The 20,963-nt window shown below is 38.5% G+C and overlaps 1 protein-coding gene across 2 annotated transcripts in view; it reads right to left on the bottom strand.

The window, feature by feature from the left end:
* ST6GALNAC3 (ST6 N-acetylgalactosaminide alpha-2,6-sialyltransferase 3) overlaps positions 1-20,963 on the bottom strand; it is a 227,427-nt gene that overhangs the window by 105,609 nt on the left and 100,855 nt on the right. For both annotated transcript variants that reach the window (XM_063344559.1, XM_063344560.1), the window contains exon 2: positions 17,236-17,430. In XM_063344559.1, the coding sequence (XP_063200629.1) occupies positions 17,236-17,430 (195 nt within the window). The remainder of the gene's footprint in view (positions 1-17,235; positions 17,431-20,963) is intronic.

Genomic DNA, 20,963 nt, shown 5'->3' with positions numbered 1-20,963 from the left:
TCTAGCAGCTAGCATTAAGGCTTTACCATGACAGCCTTGCCTTGCCTTCCATTCCTGTAATGTCACGACTGCTTCGCACCTTGCCATTTCTTCAGCAAATAAGGCAGCAGTACTAGCAACCTTCTTTACACCTTGCCAGCTGGCACCAGAAATGGTAAATCCAGGACCATGAATGAGGCTGAAGTTGCCCCACTATGCACAGCCACGAATACATCAAAGAAGTCTGAATCAGAAGTAGACAGGTGATTTCAATTATGGCATTTCCTAGTCCCTGAACCTTGATTTTGCAACCCTACTGGTATTATGGCAGCTACAAAGGTACTCCTGTGTTGTCCACAGCAGGGCCAGAACCTTCCTATTCACCACACAGATTTCAGTCAGTTGAACTAACACAGTAGCAGTGGCAGTAGCAGAACACCACCCTCTAATTCAGTAGCCATGCTATTTTTCTTTTTTAATTACAATATCATGATTGGTAGTACCAGGAAAATACTTTTCTCACCAGCTCTAGTGAAAATAACACATTTTCTCCTGACCAACAATATGACATTATGAAATAAAATATTTATATTGAAGAAGCATCCAAAATTTTGAGTATAACAGGCAGCCATAAAGCAAAATTCATAATGTAAACAAATTAAGAGGTATTTAACAAGACTATGTGCTAAATTGCTTTTTGTGTCTGTTACCCACCAGTTGTCCTTTTGGGAATACAAATTATTCACTGGACGTACAAGCCCACCGCCCCACAAGCACAGCAAAATAAAAGCCTAGAGGTCAGAAGGGTGGCCTGGCACTCAGGAATCCTGAGCTGTGGTCTGGCCTGCTGCTGACCTGCTTTGTGGTACCAGGTAAATGACAACCTCAAGGTCTCACTTTCCCAATCTGCAAAATGGGATTGATACTTGATCTCAAAAAGAACTGCATGGACTTGCTATATTACTGTTACTGAAAAAAATGCCTCCCTACCTCAAACCTCTCCACACATAAAACTGTGTGTGAAGGGGAAGTATTCAGCATGGTCCATTTAGTTAGAGAATTGTCATGTATCCTGCAAAAGCCCCATTTGCTCCCTGCGCATGGAGATCAGGGGAGTTATGCCTCCGACCTCCCAGGCGTCACCCTGCAGGGACTGGAGAACAGACGGGCAGATCAGTTCCAGGGAAACACAGCGGGGGAAACCCGAGGCGCTGGCATGTGCTCCATCAGTCAAATTTAAAATGAGCTGCAATTTCTTTTTTGCAAAGTCCCCTTAACTTGATGTGGATTTAGCGACCGGTCAGCTCTAGAGATGATGCAAGCAAATGCAAGGATCCCACAACGGAATGGTGGAGAAAGCCTTGCTCGGGTACTCACTTCCTGGGCACAGCAGGTGCTCATGTATTAGAACTGAAAAATTAAAATAGCAAAATCTAAAAATCTACATAAATATATGTTCTAGTGGAATGATTTCAACTGACTATGCAAAAGTATAAAGAGGTCATCTCACCGCTAGTAAAACACAATTAGCAGAGTGACATAGCTTTTACTTATTAATTATATTTCTTTTGTACCAACACTATGGGAACTGCAGCAAAAAAAAACCCCTATAATCAGCAAAAATCTTTTCTGATGACAGGTTTTTTCTCCTATTAGCTCTGCAAAATATATTAATCCTGAAAGAACGGTATTTCCTTTCAGTTTTGCAAAGCAGTGTGTACAAATAAAAATGTTAACTGCCAGGACATAATTTTCAGTATGCCTGTCTTACTTCCGATGCGTGTTTTCTGTTTGGAGCACAGCTGTTCATATTTCCCAACATGAGCTTCAGTGCTGTAAATATCTTCTCTATTGAGGGCTACATTCCCAAAGTACTGCACAGGGGCCACACGTACAAATTGTGTTAGTGCTAATGCAAGCTGTGCCCATGCAAATCCATGCACAGCACTTAGAAAATGCAGACCACGGACCTTGACCCCACCACTTTGCCACTGAACCAGAATTGCTGTAGTTAATGCTCTGACTGTGACATAAATCAGGTTTTTCAAAAGGCTTTTATTCAGCTAAAAGAATTCGTTCTGGGATAAAATTTAAATAGATCATGCTGCAGAACTGCATTAATGAAGCAAATTACTCCCAGCAACTTGGAAAACAAAATAATTTGGAAACTGAAGGTAGGATTGTCTGGGGTTTATTGCCACATTTTTTTCAACAGTAGAAGTCTGTGTTGCGTTTAGCTCAATTTCTTTACTTCTGGATTTCAAAAACAAGTCCTTTGCCTGTCAGCACAACACAGCTGGCAGCACTATTGCTTCTATGCTAGAAGGTCAGAGATGCACATCTCTGACTGAGACATGGGCTTGTATCCAATGCTGACACTGCAACAGAGCGTTTGGGGGATGTCGTCGCACAGTTAGAACTGCCGGCCTTCAGATGAGACATTAAATCAAGGTCATTTCTGCCCATCAGTGGGGACCACCTGGGTGAAAGGTAACAATCCCATGGCAATTTTCGCAACAGTAGGACATAAGCACAATGGTCTTAACAATATTTGCTCCTAAGAAATAGCTTCTGGTGTCTGAGATTCTTTGGAAGCAATTGTTAAGCAAAATAATAGAAATCCATCAGACTATTTAAACCATGTCAACGATATCACCCTCCTTACTTTGCAAAGCTTTCTCTGTTTAGGAGGAAGGGCAGCCTACTTCTTAGCACAATGAGAGTACTGAGTCCAAGTACGTATTAACATATTCTGTAGAGACGTGGCATATACTTGTAAGTTTTTAGAAACACGGATTCATGAATTTCCAGTTTCCTGAAGGCAAATTTGCAACAGTAATTATCAAATTAGGTTAGTATCATTCAGCCAGTCTGCTGTTTTAGGAAGACGGAAAAATATGAGAAACATAAGAGTATGGGAAATAAAAGCTATTTCGGCACCATTTTCCTCTGAGCCCAGCAGGCAAGTTTATTCTATGGCTGGTGACAAAAGTCATGGTTGGTGGCCATCTATCCCCTCTGTGCCCCAGCTTTGTGAATACAAGGAGAGAATCTGAGGAACAGACACAGGTATTTTTTAGCTTTCATAGGATCAATCTGTATTGTAAGATCAAGAGCAGAAAGAATGGTAAGACTACAGATGTATGTCGGGCTGTTGCTATGAAAGTTGTGAAATATCACATCTTTTCATAAGAGCTAGAACAATACAGAGATAACGAAACAGGATGGCATGGAAGCGTGGTGTACTGCACTCGGGGAACTTGGGCAGTCACAGAAATCTCTCATTCTGATCAATCGATTCTGATTTCACCTGTTCTTCATGGACTATAATCAAGTGAGAAGATGTCTTCTTTTTTTTTTTTTTTTTTTTTTTTTAATTTTAAATCAGACACTGTCTGAACCAAAGATGAGGGGCTATCACAAGCCTGTAAAGAAACCTTTGGGTACCGCACAAGATATGATGAAAAAAAAAAATAGGAATCTGAATTGATTTGCAGACAAGAAATTATAAAGCATGTTTTTCTTCCCAAGGAAGCCCTCAAAAGGAAATTGAGAGGACTTGCATCATTTCAGGTATTGATAAAATAGGGCTCTTCATTGTGTTAATTTGAGTAATCCTAGGCAGGTGTCAAGGAAGGAAATATGTTGCTTTATTCGTTCATATGACAGGGGAAATAAGAATGGAAGAATATCAGATAAAAGGCAAAGTGGACTAAAGTTATCTTTGACCACAACTGAAAAAGAGAAGCAAAACATAATATATACATAGTAGGTAGGGAAATAAAATTAAGCATACAAATAAAAATGCTGCTTCTATAAAAATAAGAAACACGCATGTACTTAACATCCATCCTGGGAAAAATTCCAGTGAAGTTACAATTAGATTTTGAGAGTAGTTTCAGTAGCAACTTATTTCATTTCTATAACACTATAATGATTTCATCAGTAACAAATTCTCTAGCTAGTATCGTGCTGCAAGGTTTAAGGATGGCACCATTAAATAGCATCCATAATTGTTACAATCAACTGCATATTACACAAAAAGGTGCATTTGTGGATGACTGTTAAATGTACCAATTTGGCATATTAGCATTTTGCTGAAAGTAACACTGTGAGCCTTCAAGAACATATTACCTATGGACCAAAGCTCATGTCAAGTCCATTTTCGGCTGCAAAATGAAACTGGGCATCCTTTCACAGTAGAATTTATGTTACAGTCCCAAATACTACTGATTACCATAAACAGTTTAGTTACGACGGGGCAAAACATGGGGTTTTTAAAATGCCACTGAGCATAGGGCTGGGTATAACAGCTGTCTATTTGCAGACGTTTCCTCCCCTTGTTCCATTCTCCTTTGCTCTTAAACCACTGCAGGAAGCTGTGACCAGTGCTTTGCAGAGGGTGACAGAATTTGGGCTGCAAACCTGACAAAACACCAAATCTACTTAGCAGGAAGGGAGTCTTGCAGAGACACACACACACGCCACAAAGCATGATAACCTGAGGTTTCATTTACAGTGACACTAGGGGAAAACCCAAACAAGCAATCTAAAAACACATTTGACATCCCAAATCCTCTAGATCATTAAATAATAGACACTACCTCTGTGTAGAACACTTTTTAAATATTATCCTATCTCAAATACAAAAAAGTACTAGAAATCTAGGACAACCTTAGGTAGACAAAAACTTCACTGCATCCAGAAATAACTAATAGTTATATATAGAGATACTCATATTGGAAAGAAACAAAAAAGCTACATTCATGAATCCTCTAACAATTTAAAAATTCAAACAGTTCTTAAGACGTATTATGCGATAATATCCACTCACTCACATTTAATGTAGAAATGCCTGCTAGTGATATGTAGTTGCTAAAATTATATTTATGTTTATAAAGATCTTGACAGACAAAATAGATTTTTCAAAGAAAAATGACATGCTTAGTGAGGGAAGGGAAATTACAAGAAACTTTTGCATTTAGTAAAGACTGAGAAAAAGACTGATTTTCAGGAATTCAGAATGCAACTTCCTAGATAATTGGACAATTAATCTGAATGTACAAGAACTACAAATGTATATACAAATCAGGTGTTTTGAGCGTAAAATGAATCGCTAATTTCTTAATAGATTTGGCACATTCTATTATGAAAGCTGTTCCTCTAAGGAACACATTTAAACTGCAAGAATGCTACTGCAGATTGAATGGAAAAAGATGATGGCCAAAAATCCTACTGAAACCACTGTAAGATTCCTCACGCGGACTGAAACAACAACAACAACAACCCCACAAACGAAACCCAAAAAACAACAACAACTAAAAAAATCACTTTGCCTTTTAATTCTAAACCTTTTTTAATTGGCCTCACAACAGCACACCTCTTTGTGATCTTTTCCTTGTTAAATCTGCCTTATCTTTGCAAACAATCTTCAGGAGAAAATAAATGGCATTTGCAGAAAGAGTGGAAAAGCATGAGGAAAGTAACAAACTGGGCATCATCTCAGGAAACCACGAAGTGATTCACCTAATGAAAAAACATCCAAGACATTTTAAGAAAAATAAATCCTGGTTAATTCAATATCTATAAGCAGAGGTAACATGTTATGTCATCTCTTCTCTTCCACTACAGCTGAATCCCATGCCAAGTTCTAGGAAACTGAGACAGTGAGAAGTGAGGAGGGGGGTGGGCTCTTGCTATAGATGAATTAGGAAAAATCAGGAAGAGTTTTGCTTGATAATGTGGTAATAAAGAAGGAACTGCAAGTGTCTGTATACGCTAGAAGAAAGAAGAGAATGAGAAGTGGAAATATTTAAGATCTTTACAGAAGAAGGAAATAAAGAGTTATAAACAGCTGTAATATTTCCCATATCTCAGTCTGAGGAAAAACAAGTGGTGAACCATTAGTCCACCGCATGATCTTCCAAGGGGTGTGGGCAAAGGCCCAAGAATTGTAAATATAAAAGCGGACAGGTTAAAACCTGAGTTAACGTGGAATATGGGTAAATCATGTACTAGCTGGGAGATGAGCAGACAATTGGGTTTTTTCAGCTCTAGATTTTTTTTTTCTATATGCAACTATTCAGCACACACTGAAACTAGCAGAAAAATATATGCATTATTCATGCTATTCGTGGTAGACATGCACTGTAGTTTTAGTGAACAGGACTGGAAGTAACACCAGAGGAAATAGAGGCCGTAAAGGAAGACACTAATCTCAGAAACCTCAGAGTGTCACTGTAATTTTTTTTAAGGATTCTGTTATGATAATAGTTAGGTTTGCAGAAAATTATTTCTGCGCTATTCAGATAAATGACCTCACAGAAGGCCATTTTTTCCCCAGGAAATGAAGAGTGGATAACACCCACCAGAATGGGAGCAAGCTATTTAAGAGCAAGTGGAGGGAGCTCCACAATGCTGGTTTCTATGTGATTATCAACGTCCTGAACATAACAAATGTTTTAGATTTCATGACAGAATTTACCTTGCATTGTAGGCAGCAGAGGTGGCAACTCATTTTAAAAAGGAAACAATATCACCCCCATCCCTTGCTTGAAAATGACTTCTCATCTACAATTATCTGTCAGTTTTGCCTTCTCATTTTCAGCTATCACCAGCCTCCACACCTACAAAAGTCCATTTCTCCTTGATTCTCGTGCTCAGCTCCAAAATAATTTATTAGGAGTTACACGTGCTTATCAAAGACAGACAGAATTCATGCAGAAATTAATGGCAGTGTATGGAAGTTGTTATATATCATTATATAAATCGTGCCAACACTGCTGTCACAGTACCTGGATTGCCTCGTCCTTTGTCAATCAGAATAAAGCATTAGTGTAGTGCAAAGATTATTTTTGTTGTTGTTCTGACAATGAAGTTCTATCTGTAATACAATGGCAGTAAGTGATAATCTATCAGGGATGGTAGATCCCCAATCATTTTACGACAGTCAGTCTGAATGCCCCCATTTTACTTTTTCAACATGACCAGAAGTGACTTGATCCAAAAATATTACTTGCTCTTTGTAAACATGAATCCTTTACAAACATGATGAACCTGAAGCAGTGAAGAGTACATTTGGTCCACACCAGCAGCAGGACAGAAACTGAGGGTAGTTCATAAGAGCTCCATCCTGTTCCTCTGCCTGTTCTCTTCTGAGTAAAAGATCAACAATAATCATCGTTATTTGCCTTACAGTAATATCATCAGCTCCATCAGTTGTCACTGATACTGGTGATGACAAGGCGCATCCAACACCAAGCACCAACTGGAGCAGAAATGAATAAGATAGCTCCAGCACGGACTCACCTGAATGGGGGTTCCCACAGGATGGTCCCTCTACCTCCAAGGCACTCTCCTGTGGGACTCCCTGAAGGTGTGCCATTGAGAGTATTCACGAAGACACACCATCTACCATGTGTTTGAGAAAATTACATTTCTCTGGCTTCTAACTAGAGAGCCAGTTTAGCCTCAAAACCACTGAAAAGTGCCTGTACTCAGCCTTTAGGAGACACTGGCATGGCTGCAAATGAACTTTTTAGAGACTCACTCGATTTGAGAGAGAAGTTGTGCTTGTAAAGACATCAGAAAGAAACTTAAAAATGTACGCGAGCTCTGATCTGAGACACAATTTTGCGATAGGTTCTTCTGGTTTGAAATCTGTTCCCGGTTGCTCTTCCGAAGCCTGGGTGAATATAATGAATTCATCTTGGGGATACATCTTGAATCCATTCAGGAATGAAACCTCGTGCAAAACGGAGCAGCAGCTGGCCTAAGAACAGCCTCTTATCTCCTAAATCTCCAAGCTATGCCTTCAAAGATGGCCTAAATGGTAGTATATTTTTGGAGAAGTAATCTGATGATCTAGTGAAAGAGATTTTGGGCAGTGAAGGGCAAGCCAAATAGCAGAGGAGGCTGAAGAAAGAAATCAGCAGTTTTGGACAACATGGACTGGATCTAAAAAGGAAGAGCTAACAGGAAATAGGATAGACATTACAAATCTTTTACATGCTAGAAATAAGATGACATGAGAAACTGTATTGTAAACCAGAAAATGTTAATAAATCAATAAAATTAATTACACAAAAAACACCTGAGAACAAAATTGTCATCAAATACAAGGCTATTGTTTTTACCTAAAAGCCAAACTTTATCCTTCACTTTGCTGTTTAATTTCTATTGTAGAATATTAGCCAGTGCTGATCTAAGCTTTCAACGTACTGCCCTGGAACTACTTTGGGGTGACTCTTGTGCATGCAGGCAGGCATTTCATAGGAGTCTGACGGCATTTGAAGAAAAGCTTAGAAAAATACTTTTTCAACTTGATGCACTCAAGAAATCATATTTTCTCTTTACCAAGATGAATCCTAGGCACCAGTACGCAGAAGGCAGAAGGGAGGGAGGGTGGTAGCATCACTGAATTAGAACCAGGGAAATCAACCCAAACCGACTTGCACTTTGGCTGGTGTAATATTAATACAGGGCCCTTGAGCATTCTTTGCAGTCTCTAACTGGAGCAAGCAGTCTTGATCTAAGACCTGTGGCATTTCCATCAATTTCAAATCCAAAACTCCGGGTCCTAACTACAATAGCCTCTTAAAAACAAATTCAAGAAGCTGTACTTCAAAAAATGATGCTATTACTTGCTGAAAAAGAGGACTTGACTGGTATGAACAAGGTAAAGGCAGTAAAATGTGCATCCCTGGGGTTGGGGATAAAAATGTAGGATTAATTGTTGTCATTAAGTGGACAATCCCAAAATCACTCTATTAATTTCTCTGCACTCATTTTGGGAATTTCACTTAACACTGTATTTATCCATCTAATGGGCATGCCAGCTGCTTTTCTGAGTGACAGGAAACAATGAATTACTGTAATCTCTGACTAGCTGAATATGAAAAATACATCAAATGGAGAGACAGAAAAATAAAGATAGAGGAAAGAAACACTGCAAATAACACAGAACTTCATTTTCTCCCCACCCCTCCCCAGACTGAATCTTCATTTCAGGGTGCAGCCCCAGGGACACAATTTACCATGAACTTTTCAATGTTGGTGGAAATATCACTTATTGGTTTAGAGGTAGTTAAAAAATGATTTATGATGAGTGGACAAAATTTACAGCTACACCCACAGAAAACGTAGCTCCTTGTTACAGACACTGTAACTCCATCAAGTACAGCGCTAAGACGCACACACTGCCAGCATACAGCTATGCCAGTAAGGGGCACGAGGGTTTTGATACGACAGCCATACAGGCCCTCTTACAGACCAAAAAACACATATTTGGTAGTATGGATTAATGTATTCAGCCAGACAAGAGAGACTATCCCAAGAAAAGCAATTATGGCTGATGCAATCTGCATCTGCTCTAAGAGGGTCTCTGAGCTCATTTCTCTCCATGCAGCAGTTACACCAGTCCACCTGTTCCAGTCCGGTCTGAGAGCAGATAGCACAGATTAACAGCTCAAAAATGCATTTAAAGTTCACATTTTAATCTAACAAAAAGCCTAAGAGAAAAGGCTCCCGTGGTAGAAACTTTCCACCAACTCAGAGAACAATAAAAAAGACAAAACTATGTATTCAATCCGCAGAGCCTTGCAGCAGAACCTGAAGCTGCCAAACGCCGGCTATGACAGATGGCCATGGGAGCAAACTTGGAAAGCAAAGGCTTTCAAGGAAGATGGCTGTGGATTTAAAACTAGCCAGTAATTGGCACGATTGTCAGTGTTAGGAGTCTGTCTCTTGAGCAAGTTCTAGCGGCTGTGTTTACGTGCACACCCCTGCACGTACGTGTCACTGTGTGTGTGTGGCTGGCACGCTGCTTCCCTGCAGGGAAGTATTAATAGCCTCGGGTCAGCTCTGCGCTGCGCATCTCTGCCAGGATAGCTCTGCTGGGCAAGAGCTCAAAGAGCTAAAATCGCCGATTGCCACAGCCAGCAGAAACCCCTTGTGTAGAAACAATTATATGAGCAAAATTCCATTTTCACTGGCTCTTTTTACTCTGTGGTGTATTTTATACACCAGTACAAAGTGCACCTCAGCCATTGTCACTGCATCCAAAACTAGCAACACTTGGCTTCAAATGATACCTTGAACCTCTGTGAGATATAGACTCCAGCTATAAACTCAGGAGGGTGACACTGAATTCCTTATGATGGAGGCATCTTATTTTTTAAACTGCAGTGGTGGGAGGATATTCAGCGAGTAAATGACAGGGCTCTGCTCTCCCAACTGATAAAATGGAACACCAAGAAACACCTTGTTTACTATTAATGCAAACCAGCCCATCCTTCATTTAACAACCGTTATTGACAAAAGCTGAAATCACATCATTGTGACAATTCTCATCCAGAGTAAGGGCAGTAAGTTCCTCCTCCCACCCTTGACCACAAGCTTCACCCTCAACTGCTCATTACACAGGGAGTCCACCTTTGCTATCTTCCCCAGGGGTTTGGACTCATTCAAGAAGCTTTTACACCAAACCTCTCTCTTTTCTTTACCAGTCCAAAGAATACTCCATTCACTTTGTCCAGTCCATCTGCCATTCAACTAAAACAACACTTTTCTGATAGAAGTTTGTCTGTCAAGCTGGGTAACTGCGAAACTTTGGTTTGTCTCTGTTTTCCAAATGGTGCCAAGTCAATTTTAAGAGTGTTGTGTCTCTCATTTGGAGAGGCGTTGTTCACACTTCTCACATGGAAAACACACCTGGCACCTTCTTGTAAGGTGTCTAACTTCTAATGTAAACCTCCCCTTCTTTACCAGTAAAAAAATCCTCAAGAAGGTGGGATAACTCTCTGGAAATTACATATAACCAGGGTGGATGGCAAATCCACGACACCAGGCACCTTTTCTGGAATAACCTGCAAGCTCCGTTCAACAGATCAATCCAGCCCATGACCGTGCATCGTAGACATTTATTTCTACCAGCCCAGATTCTTTAGGGATTGACTTCTGATGGCACAGCTCACTGGCTGATAGTAATCTCTTCTGAAGTCTCCTAGTCTTTTTTTTTAAAAAAAAAGCAGAGCTGCGACACAAGCAGCACTGCTTGACTCATCACATTCGGGCTCTGTGTGGAGCAGATTTAATTTCTTTGTATAGAACACTCGATATATTTATCCTGGCACTTGACTTTTTCCTCATGAGACACCATCAGAGTTGTGGCAGCTTTAAAAACCTAAGCTAATTCCATATATACAGAAGGAAAAAGGCTGAGCTGGCAGGATTTACTCTACTGAGGACACACATCATCTGTGCGCCCTTCTCTCTTGTAGGTTCATAACAGCCTCAGTGGTTTCACGTGGACCTTGCAGCTTATTCTGATGGTTCTCTCTTGTCCCAGATAAAAAGGGGGCTGGAAAGCGGAAGAGGGCAGTGGTGACTCTGGTGATAATTTGTTTATTGAGGTCTATTTCTGTAATATAAGATGTGCTCCTGGAGTTGCTCATTTGGTGGTTATAGTCTTTGGAAGGAATTTTATTTTCAAGTGTGTGCCTATGGCTCCCAGAGCCAGGAATGGGAGGTCTAGTATAGTTAGCAAACACAGAGGGGTGGGGGGATGGGAACCAACAACCCAACCCCTTCTCTCTCAGACGTGTAACACGCAATGTGATTGTTATTAAAAATGTTATGTAGCCAACCCTTCTGCAATACTTCCAGGAAAAGTTGTTCCTGAAAATTTATATAGCAGAAGCCGAAAAATATCCAGAAGAATGTATGTCATGTTTAGTTTTACTTCCATTATTATTACTATTATCATTATTACGTGATTACTGGGGCTGAAATGATTTAACTGAGCAACTGATATAAAATTGTGTCTTAGAAGAGGTATAAATGATAGATGACTATGAAACAGATGACCTTTTCTTAACAAAATATCCTATGAATTCTTAAGCTGTAACAATGAATAAGATCCCAAAGGAAAAGACAGGATGGAAGTCATGAATGTGTCAGAAATTAAATACTAAAGCAACTTTCTGTCACAGTGAGTTCTGGTTGATGTAGCTTTTTAGTCTCTCTAGGACCCAGTTCTTCCCTGCAAGAGCATGAAACGAACATCTCTGAAGTTAGCTGAATACACCATGCAAGTTCACAGTCTGATACCTTCTGTTCTGACACAAAGCCCAGTGCTATTCTCCACGTTTCTCTTCATAGTGTCATTCTGCATCCACCACTAACAGAGGCAAAACTTAAACCTTCCCACGTTGATCACTAGCGTTATTTATTTTTAGTATTTCATATGAAAATTTCAGTCCTTTTTAAATTTTTTCTTCCTTCCTGTATCTGGAAAGAAACTAATATTAAAACATCCATCACATTCTTTGCTTTCTTTGTGCATTTTTAAATTCCGTTATACAAGTTTTATAAGAACATGGTCTCTCATGATTGATACGGGTCATTCCTACGATTACTCCTAACATGTTTGATAACTTTGCTTCTGCTATTGTTGAAATGGTACATGCCTTATCTTATAGTCAGACAGCACATCACATAACCTGTATTTTTACATGTTATGTTAGTTTTCCTCCATACTTCAGGTGCTGTTGTTTAATGCAATTACTTTGTTCTGTTAAAAAAAAAAAAAAAAAGAAGTACTACACAAGTATGTACAAGGTCTCTAGCGTCCTCCTGTTTTTATTCATATCTGGGATATTTCACTTGTGGAAACCTCCACTCTTTTCAGTTGAGTTCTACCACAGAACTGGCAAAAGGGGAAAAAAAGAAACTAGGCTGTATTGTTCACACACACATGTGGCTGTGCGTTCCACAACTGGCAAGCCGTTAATGCTTGTATACTAGTTTGTTCAGGCTACACGACAAAATGGTATGTGATAATATGATCCAAATTTATTTCTTCAACATCAACACAGTATTGATGAGTTTTTCAGTTACAATAGGATTAAAAAAATATCTTAACTTCTACAAAGCATGTTTTATCTAGTGCTCATCACTATACTGTGAGATTCTTCAATGTTCATGACACAAAGGCTCTTCTCTCCCTCAGAATTCATTTTAGATGAAGCCATTAGATCTCACAGCTGCAGTTTAATGTAGGGATTTTAGGTCATCTCAGAACTTACCCTTTTCCAAGAACAGTTTTAATCTTTGTATAGTACTTGAATATACTTCTTATAATTATGTTTCAAGTGTTATTGCAGCTATATTTCAGATTTTATGTATGTAAGAAGATGCTATATTATTTTAATACTGACGGTAGAGTAAAAATCTATTCAATATTCACCTTTCAGGAAGCACAATCAAATATCCAAGAACACTATTAGACTTGCCTAGCATAAAGTTTCAAACTGCTAATGGGTCTTAAATTGATGTCATAATGCCGCAATTTAAATACATGATGTTCATTAATTTTGCCAGAACTCTTTGCAGAGTAGGAGGGGTATGAAAGAAGGAGGAAGGTTATATTTTCTATACCTGCTTCTTTTTATCCGCTCGCCTATTTTTGATACACAGGAAGAATCATTACATCAGCTTGGGGCTGGGGGGATAATTTATGCAAATGACAATAGGTTTCAGTTAGGTAACCACTGTGGAGTTCTATCAAAGTAATATTTTCTATGAAAAAAAAAAACAGGAATAGGATAAAAATAACTAACACATGATAGGCATGATGTTTCTTAAAGATGGATTTCATGGGACACATCATCAAAAATCCATAGGTACAAAGTGCAGGAAATAAGGGACAGAAACGTCATCTTGCCCATACACCTCCTTTTCACCGAAAGATCAACATTCATGTACTTGAGAGAGAGAACAATATTGCAACACAGGCAGCCACAGTCTGTCGCAAATCTCAGGGAGACCCCTCAGAGGTGGACATTGAAAAGGGAAAAGAGATCACACTGTGGAGGAACACTAAAGGATCCTTTTCTCTTGAGGGGAGGGAGGGTGGGCACTAAACACACATTTTCTAGGTGAAGAATCATCTATTTCATAAATATCTCAAAAGTCAAACTAAAATGCCTCTAGACATAATGGGCCAGTATAGCACAACACTTCACATCTATTTATATTTTAAATATAGTATGTTTACTGTACATAAAGACAGTTTTTCCAAAGCTGTTGCTATAGCTACAAATCAAGGAAACCATAGCAACAACCCTGTATTATGTACAGCCTTAATTAGGGATTAAGTTATGTCTCTCTGCATTTTATATTAAATACTCCCATACAATTAGTTATAGTAATCTTAAAATTTTTTTCAGACTTTTTAATAATAAAAATTCTATAGTATTATATTGTCAAGTCAAATGCAAAACACCCTTGAAATACGTGTTTACTGCATTATTTTGATCATACCTAATAATATACACGTCACTGTTTTTTACTTGGGATAAACACAGATGTTCATATCACCATATTTCCTGATCTTTTTTAATACACATCATTCATCACTTCACTCTTAACCACCAAGTAATTTATTTTCCACCATCTCATAAGATTTTCAAGTCTCATCCCACTCAGCCTTACCCCAAAAGGAATCAGCTCCTCCTAACTTCAACTTTTTTTCCTTTGGATTCAAGTCTTGGTTGTTTTTTTTTTTCATTTTTCTCAGAAACTAAGTATGCGATGGAGGGGCAGGAAATGTAGACTTGTAGTTCATCTAGATTTTCCAGCTTCCCTGTCATGTCAGATGACTGACTGGGTTGGTGGTAAATTACTCGGATTACTCTGTTTGGTTGACCTTGTATATGTACTATTTAAGTACACTGAGAAGTTGGGATCAGAGAGCCCTGGCATGCTGCATGCAGCCAGGCCTCAGAGTGGAGCCTGAGAGGAATAGGTAGATGAGAACAGAGAACAAAGGTGAAGAAAAGAAGGATGTTGGAATTGGCTGAGGAACAGGAGGGAGTGCTATCAGACAGCAGGAGACACGTAGGACCCAGTGGGGTGATAGGCTTCAAAGGACACCCTTGAAGGCTATGAACACATTCAACAGGTATGCATAGATTCTCTCAACAAAAGAGAAAGCCAAATTTCATGTCTTTAAAAGCCTTCCCTCCTATCTTCCTTTCCACCAGAGTTTTATGATAATTCATTATGGCATAGTTTCTTCACCTTTTGGTCCTTCCCCATTGATGAGAAAGCGTGTGTCCCATTTTGCAAAAACCTTAGCCACATTTTTTTAGGGCATTAGCTGCACTCACAGACTGGACCTTCTGCTTATCTTACACACCACAGAAGCATAGAAAACTAGAAAAGAATAACTTAATTATATGAAACGAGCAGAAATTCAATGTATTTGGTGGTTACAGAAATGAGAGATCTGTGGTTTTAATCTCTATGAAGAATCAAGAATTGCTGGCCATTTTAATACAAATGCATATTTTATAAAGCAATCTGTGTTATAAAAATTGTAGTCTGAGAAAGCTACGAGTGTGAGTTAGGAACACGAGCTGAGTAAAAGCTTTTCACATGGGCAGCACAATAAAACTTCCCTATTTGCATAGGGAATAATTAAGTCAGAAGACAGTGCATTCACAATTAGCAAGGCATGTTCAGTTTCTTCATTATCATTTTAATTAGCAAATATTAATGTAATCTGCAAATACAAGGGGGAAAACAATTAAAATTACTAAGTTTAAGGAGTCCTTCATGACCTAAGCTAAATTGAGACAAATGTCTTACTAATCGATACTGGTCACCAACTTTCAGGACATTCATTTCCATTTACTGTTAGAACTTCCAAGCGTGTTATCAAATTTAAGAATGAATTAAGGCTCCCACAAGCTACATCTAACCTCTGATGAAGGCAATGGTGAATAAAAATGGATTAGCATGCTCCTCTCCTCTGCAGTTATCAGTTCAGACTGATAGTGATCAAGTGACCGTGGCAGCTCTGCCTCATTCTTATTCCATGCCTGCCTCTATGGCAATAACCCAGGGACATGCAGAACACACTGCCCTCTCATTTTTGGTGGGCTCCTGGTCCTTCTGTATTTAAGATATGCTGGATGGAGCCTTAGCCCTTTTGAACTCAATGGCAGCTGCCATTCATTTCACTGGGACTAGGAGTCACACCCTGACCCAAACAGATTTCCTTTTGGTTGCTTGTCCTTTTTCTGCTCTGCAGACAACGCACCATGGCCTCCAACTGACTCAGTGCTGCGTCTTACAGGGACAACAATTAAAAGATACAGAATTTTAAAAGAAGCTGCCTTCTGAAAACTATAACCCTCTCTCATTCTGATTTTCATATTTAACACTTTAAAGGTAAAATAATAATTAACTTGTCCAATACGCTTATAGGACTGAATATCATGAAGTGGTAAAGTATTTTCGTTGTCTATAAAAGCTGCTATTTGAATGAATTTCATTCATTAATATAATAATTGCAATTTTATAAAGAATAAGTAGCAGTCAGTGGAAGCCTGATAGTATTTCTCATGACTGACAGTGCTATAACTGATCTGAAACAACTTTTAGAAAGAGTTACTTTTTATGTTAACTTATTTTGCAAGTTTGCATCTGTTATAAATAGTACAGAGAGAGAGACAGAAGGGAAGAGTCTGGGGGAAAAAGCACCACTACCACCAAGACCCAACAACGTCATGAGATATTTTGTCAACTAAGACAGTTTGAAGCAGGAGTCCTTGTAAAATATAATTTTATCACGCAAGTATTTTTATCACACTGCAAGTATTTGGCAAAGCAGACACAGGTCAATGCATTTTAAAATACAGACTGGAAATACATACCTTGTTTTCAAATAGCTACCAAGTGTTAATGTAATAGTTTCAGAAAAATCCGGTAAACCTCTAGCTCTATAACTTTTCTACACTCACATATGTTCGTTTCACAAATCATTCCCTTTTCCTTTTCCATGCATATACAAACACAAATAAACTACTTCTTCCTCAGGTATGCCAGGCAAAATTAAACATTTTTAGGATTTTATTACGAACGCAAACAAGAAAATTTCCTTTTGAGCTAAAGGGAGCGAAGGCTTGAAATTAATCCAAAAAATTCTCTTGCTTGTATAAATACCAGTTTTTACTGCAAGCAAGCATGATTTTGAGGCAGCTTACTGCTCTCTCCATTGCAGATGTGACAGAAATTAAAAAACACAGCGGTTATTTAAATGGTAGCACACTTTTAAAAGAGACTTTGCTCAGAACCATTGCTTGCTTTAGTTTTTATTCTGGGCAGGTTGCTAGAAAAAGCAGTTATGTGGGATCAGAAAAAGCGAAGTCTACTGGTCTGTTTTGCTGTGCTCTTGATATCAGGTCTTACCTCTTGTGTTTTCACATTTATATATCCATAATGAGTTCTCAGAGGCTGCCTTTGGCCATTAGAAAATGGTATCCATTTGACACTGGTTTGTCCAAAGCAGTTTAGGATCAAAGGGAAAGTTACTTCATTGGTGAGACGAACGATGATCAGACAGAGGAATGCTGCAACGAAACTCACAGCAACAATGGACTTTCTCTGTAATGAAAAGAAGAAAATCAATTATTAAAATTCAGAATTGATTTTAATAAAAAATACATATCTTCTAGTGTAGGTTGAAGGAAAAACACTTTAGATAACTTTACGTGAAATTATTTTTATGGTAGTTACCTTGCTGCAGGAACATAAGGAGACAGGTGACCAGATCATTTTGTTTCAATAAATTTGCATTTCAGAGGTTTTGAGAGTGTCTTTTAGAACGGGCTGGAAACAAATCAGTTTTGTTCAAAAAACCCCCAAACCAACAACTTTTTTTTTTTAAGTTTCAAAAAACATCTATCAGTTTTAAATTTTATTTGTATTTGTAATGAAGATTTTTATGTAAACATCCACACCAAAGGCTCAATTCAAAATCATCAGTGCTCTAGCACATGACAAACACACGAAGTGAAAATGTCATTTACAGCCATACCACACAGTTTATTGTGAAGATGATCACCACAGATTGGGTTTATTTTTAAAACATTCCCGTGCAACAGAACTCATACTCTCACCTTACAGATTTTAGAATAGATCGTCGGTGAAGTCAGCACAACATTCTGCCTTATTCCAGGTTCACAAATTTACAAGGTAAGGCATTATTACCTCGGACAACATGACCTCCATTGTTAATAATGTAACAGCTCTGAAGCCTGTGTCTAATTAGCCTTTGCTTTCCACCTCTAACCTATCCAGTTGGTTGGACTGGTTAATGTAACCACAGAAAGATAGGAACTTTTTCCCTGGGTAACTCCCCAGTCTGCAGGAGAAAAACTTCTAAGAAACACAATGTTCTCCTTGGTTTTAGCTATTTTTTAAATACTGCAGTCAACTACTTCCAGACAAATTACTTAAGAACAAAACATGTTAGCTGGCATATGTAAAGATTCTAGGTATGATACTCTGTTGTAAAGGTTATTTTTAAATTTTCCCTGAAGGAACGGAACAACGATCATTTACAGGTGTTTTTACCATATTTTAATTACTTTCTAGCTTTACCTCATTTGCCACAGTTTAATCACCCTACTCCATTTAATTCTATCCCTCTGAACAGCAATATATACAGAAAAGAGAGGGGAAAAAATTATTTGCCTAAGGGCCTATGTAAATATATACTAACACTTGATGCTGGATGGCAGAATCTGATCACTCAATTCTTTCTACAAATACCACCAACTAACAGGAACCAGCAAAGCACACATTTAAGGCAGCTTCTGTACATGATGGCAATAAGGTCGCCGTCGTGCTGCAAAGGCAATGGAGGGGTGAAAGGTGAGCTCTGATTGTAACTGCATCGGGTGAATCTGCTCTTTGCCTGGAGGTTCATTTCACAGTCTGCAGAAACTAAAATTCAAAACGTTGAGCAGAAGAAACAATCATATCTACATAGCAAACATACTGGGAAAGATGTAGAGAAGGTTTTACTGAACATGAGCACACAAGGCTCATGTGCCCATGTGTAAGGCCTGTAGGCACTGCTGCCATGCTCCGGTTCAGTTTCCGGACACAAGAAACACTGCGAATCACAAAGAGCAGACAGAAAATCTGAAGGGATATTATTGCATTCCCATACACAAGAGTTAACAAAATAGTACATTATGGGGATCAATTGCACGGGTCTATCTTTTTTGATATATTAGGAGGCTGCAATTTGCAAGATAAAAGCAACAAAAGACCGAGATGGAAAACTTGGGTGAATGAAGTCTCTGTGAGGGAAAGGGAAGAGGATGATGAAGAAGAATTGTGGCAATGTGATTCAGTGAGGAATCTTAGCTAATGGCTGTGCAATGTAAAATTAAACTCAGCAAATCTTCAGAGGGCAGCGCAGCAGCCGCAACCCAATCACAGCTTTCAGAATTCATGGAAGCCACTGCACTCTTCATCAACTGCATTATAGCAGATTTACATTAAATTGCAATAAACTGGCTGGGGAGCACTTCTGTGTCACTTCTCTTTGTACCAGATGGAATCAGAAATGTTTAGCTATATATCAGGGCCTTGAAAGTGTTAAGAGCAGCCAAGATATGCAGTGCAAGTGATAATCATAAAGCAATAAGAAGGTGCATGGATTAGTCATATAATTTATTGCAAATCTGAATAAAAATACTGCAAATATTTAAAGGGGAATCTGTAGTCTCATTCCACTACATAGGCATGCTTCAATCAAAAATGTCCACAGCAGGAAGCAGCAATACTGCCCTGTATGATGCTGCTACGTGATTTCCATATATTCGATCTTCCTGGTTTATTGAATACCATTTTTTCCTTCCTTTATTTCATGCGGATATGTTCTGAACTTGAAAACGTTGCAATCAACTTTGTGTGCTTGTCACAGGGAGCTGTTCTAAAGAGCCTCTGCCCCGAGAAGAATTCAGGCTGTGTAGCTAGATTTCTTGGTCTTCATTAGGATGACATTCAATTTTTCTTTTCCTTCTCTTTGACTACATTGTACTACAGGAGACAACGTGCAATGAGAGAAAGGAATTTTTACAACAGAAAGAAATCACGGCATATGCTATCATTGTTTTGGGAAAAAAAATCTAGCGATATGCAAACACAATGCCTACTTATCAACTTGTACAAAGAAAGGTTGTGGTAACGATTCAGTTCCCCTATAATTTTTGTTAAAGGCACGAGATCCCACAATATACATTCTCTGAGGGAAAGACTGTTGCAAATTGGAATTTCAGTAGCTCTATAAATTTCACTGTAAAAATATTAAAAAACAACAAAGCATCTACTTATCATAATTTTAGCCTTCTTAAGCACCAAGTAAGACAGTCTGCTCATTGGCCAAGAGTATTCTAAAGGGCACCTCTGAAAATAATTTGTTCCCCTTAAGTTCCTCCCTCCTTTACCTCCTCAAAAAAACCCACCAACCTCTACCAAAAAACCGAGGCACTATTTGTCAGCAAGTGCTTCTTGCAAAATCTCCCTTTCTGCTGATAAATGCATTTTGTTATCTTTCCTCTGATAAAACTTAAAATTTAGCATTGGAGACTCCAGGAATTTGACATGACATTAGGATATGACAGAGGAGAATGAAGCTATACACGGGGATGAATACCAGACTATAATTTGTCTCAAAATTTGTCGGCATCAACATTTTAAGTACTTACACATCCTACCATTTGGGAGAGCTAAACCAACATTAATTAGCAAGTCTGCACAGAAACAAATCTTATTCCTTCTTAATTTTCAGTTCTCATGAATGCAAATAGTCTCTTAACAAAAGAAATGTTGCTTTAACATGGAAACATCCCCTGTATAAATCTCAATGAATCTTTATATTGTTCTACCTAATCTAATGTAGATATTTTGATGTTGGCAACATTTAAATAAAAAATGTATATTCTGTTATAAACATTTCTATACATATTCAGTAAGGAGTAAAGAATAAGACATATTTTAAATAGTTTCTTAGCTGGATGACTTGCACAGTATGTTAGCTTTTGTATCATTTTATTTCATTCACTATAGTACCTGACTAGTCTAGATGACAGTTGCAAGAAGAAAATTACCATATTTATGAA

The sequence above is a fragment of the Chroicocephalus ridibundus genome, chromosome 8 (assembly GCF_963924245.1).
Source record: "Chroicocephalus ridibundus chromosome 8, bChrRid1.1, whole genome shotgun sequence".
Lineage (NCBI taxonomy): Eukaryota > Metazoa > Chordata > Aves > Charadriiformes > Laridae > Chroicocephalus > Chroicocephalus ridibundus.
This window is presented reverse-complemented; position numbering and strand designations above follow the sequence as displayed.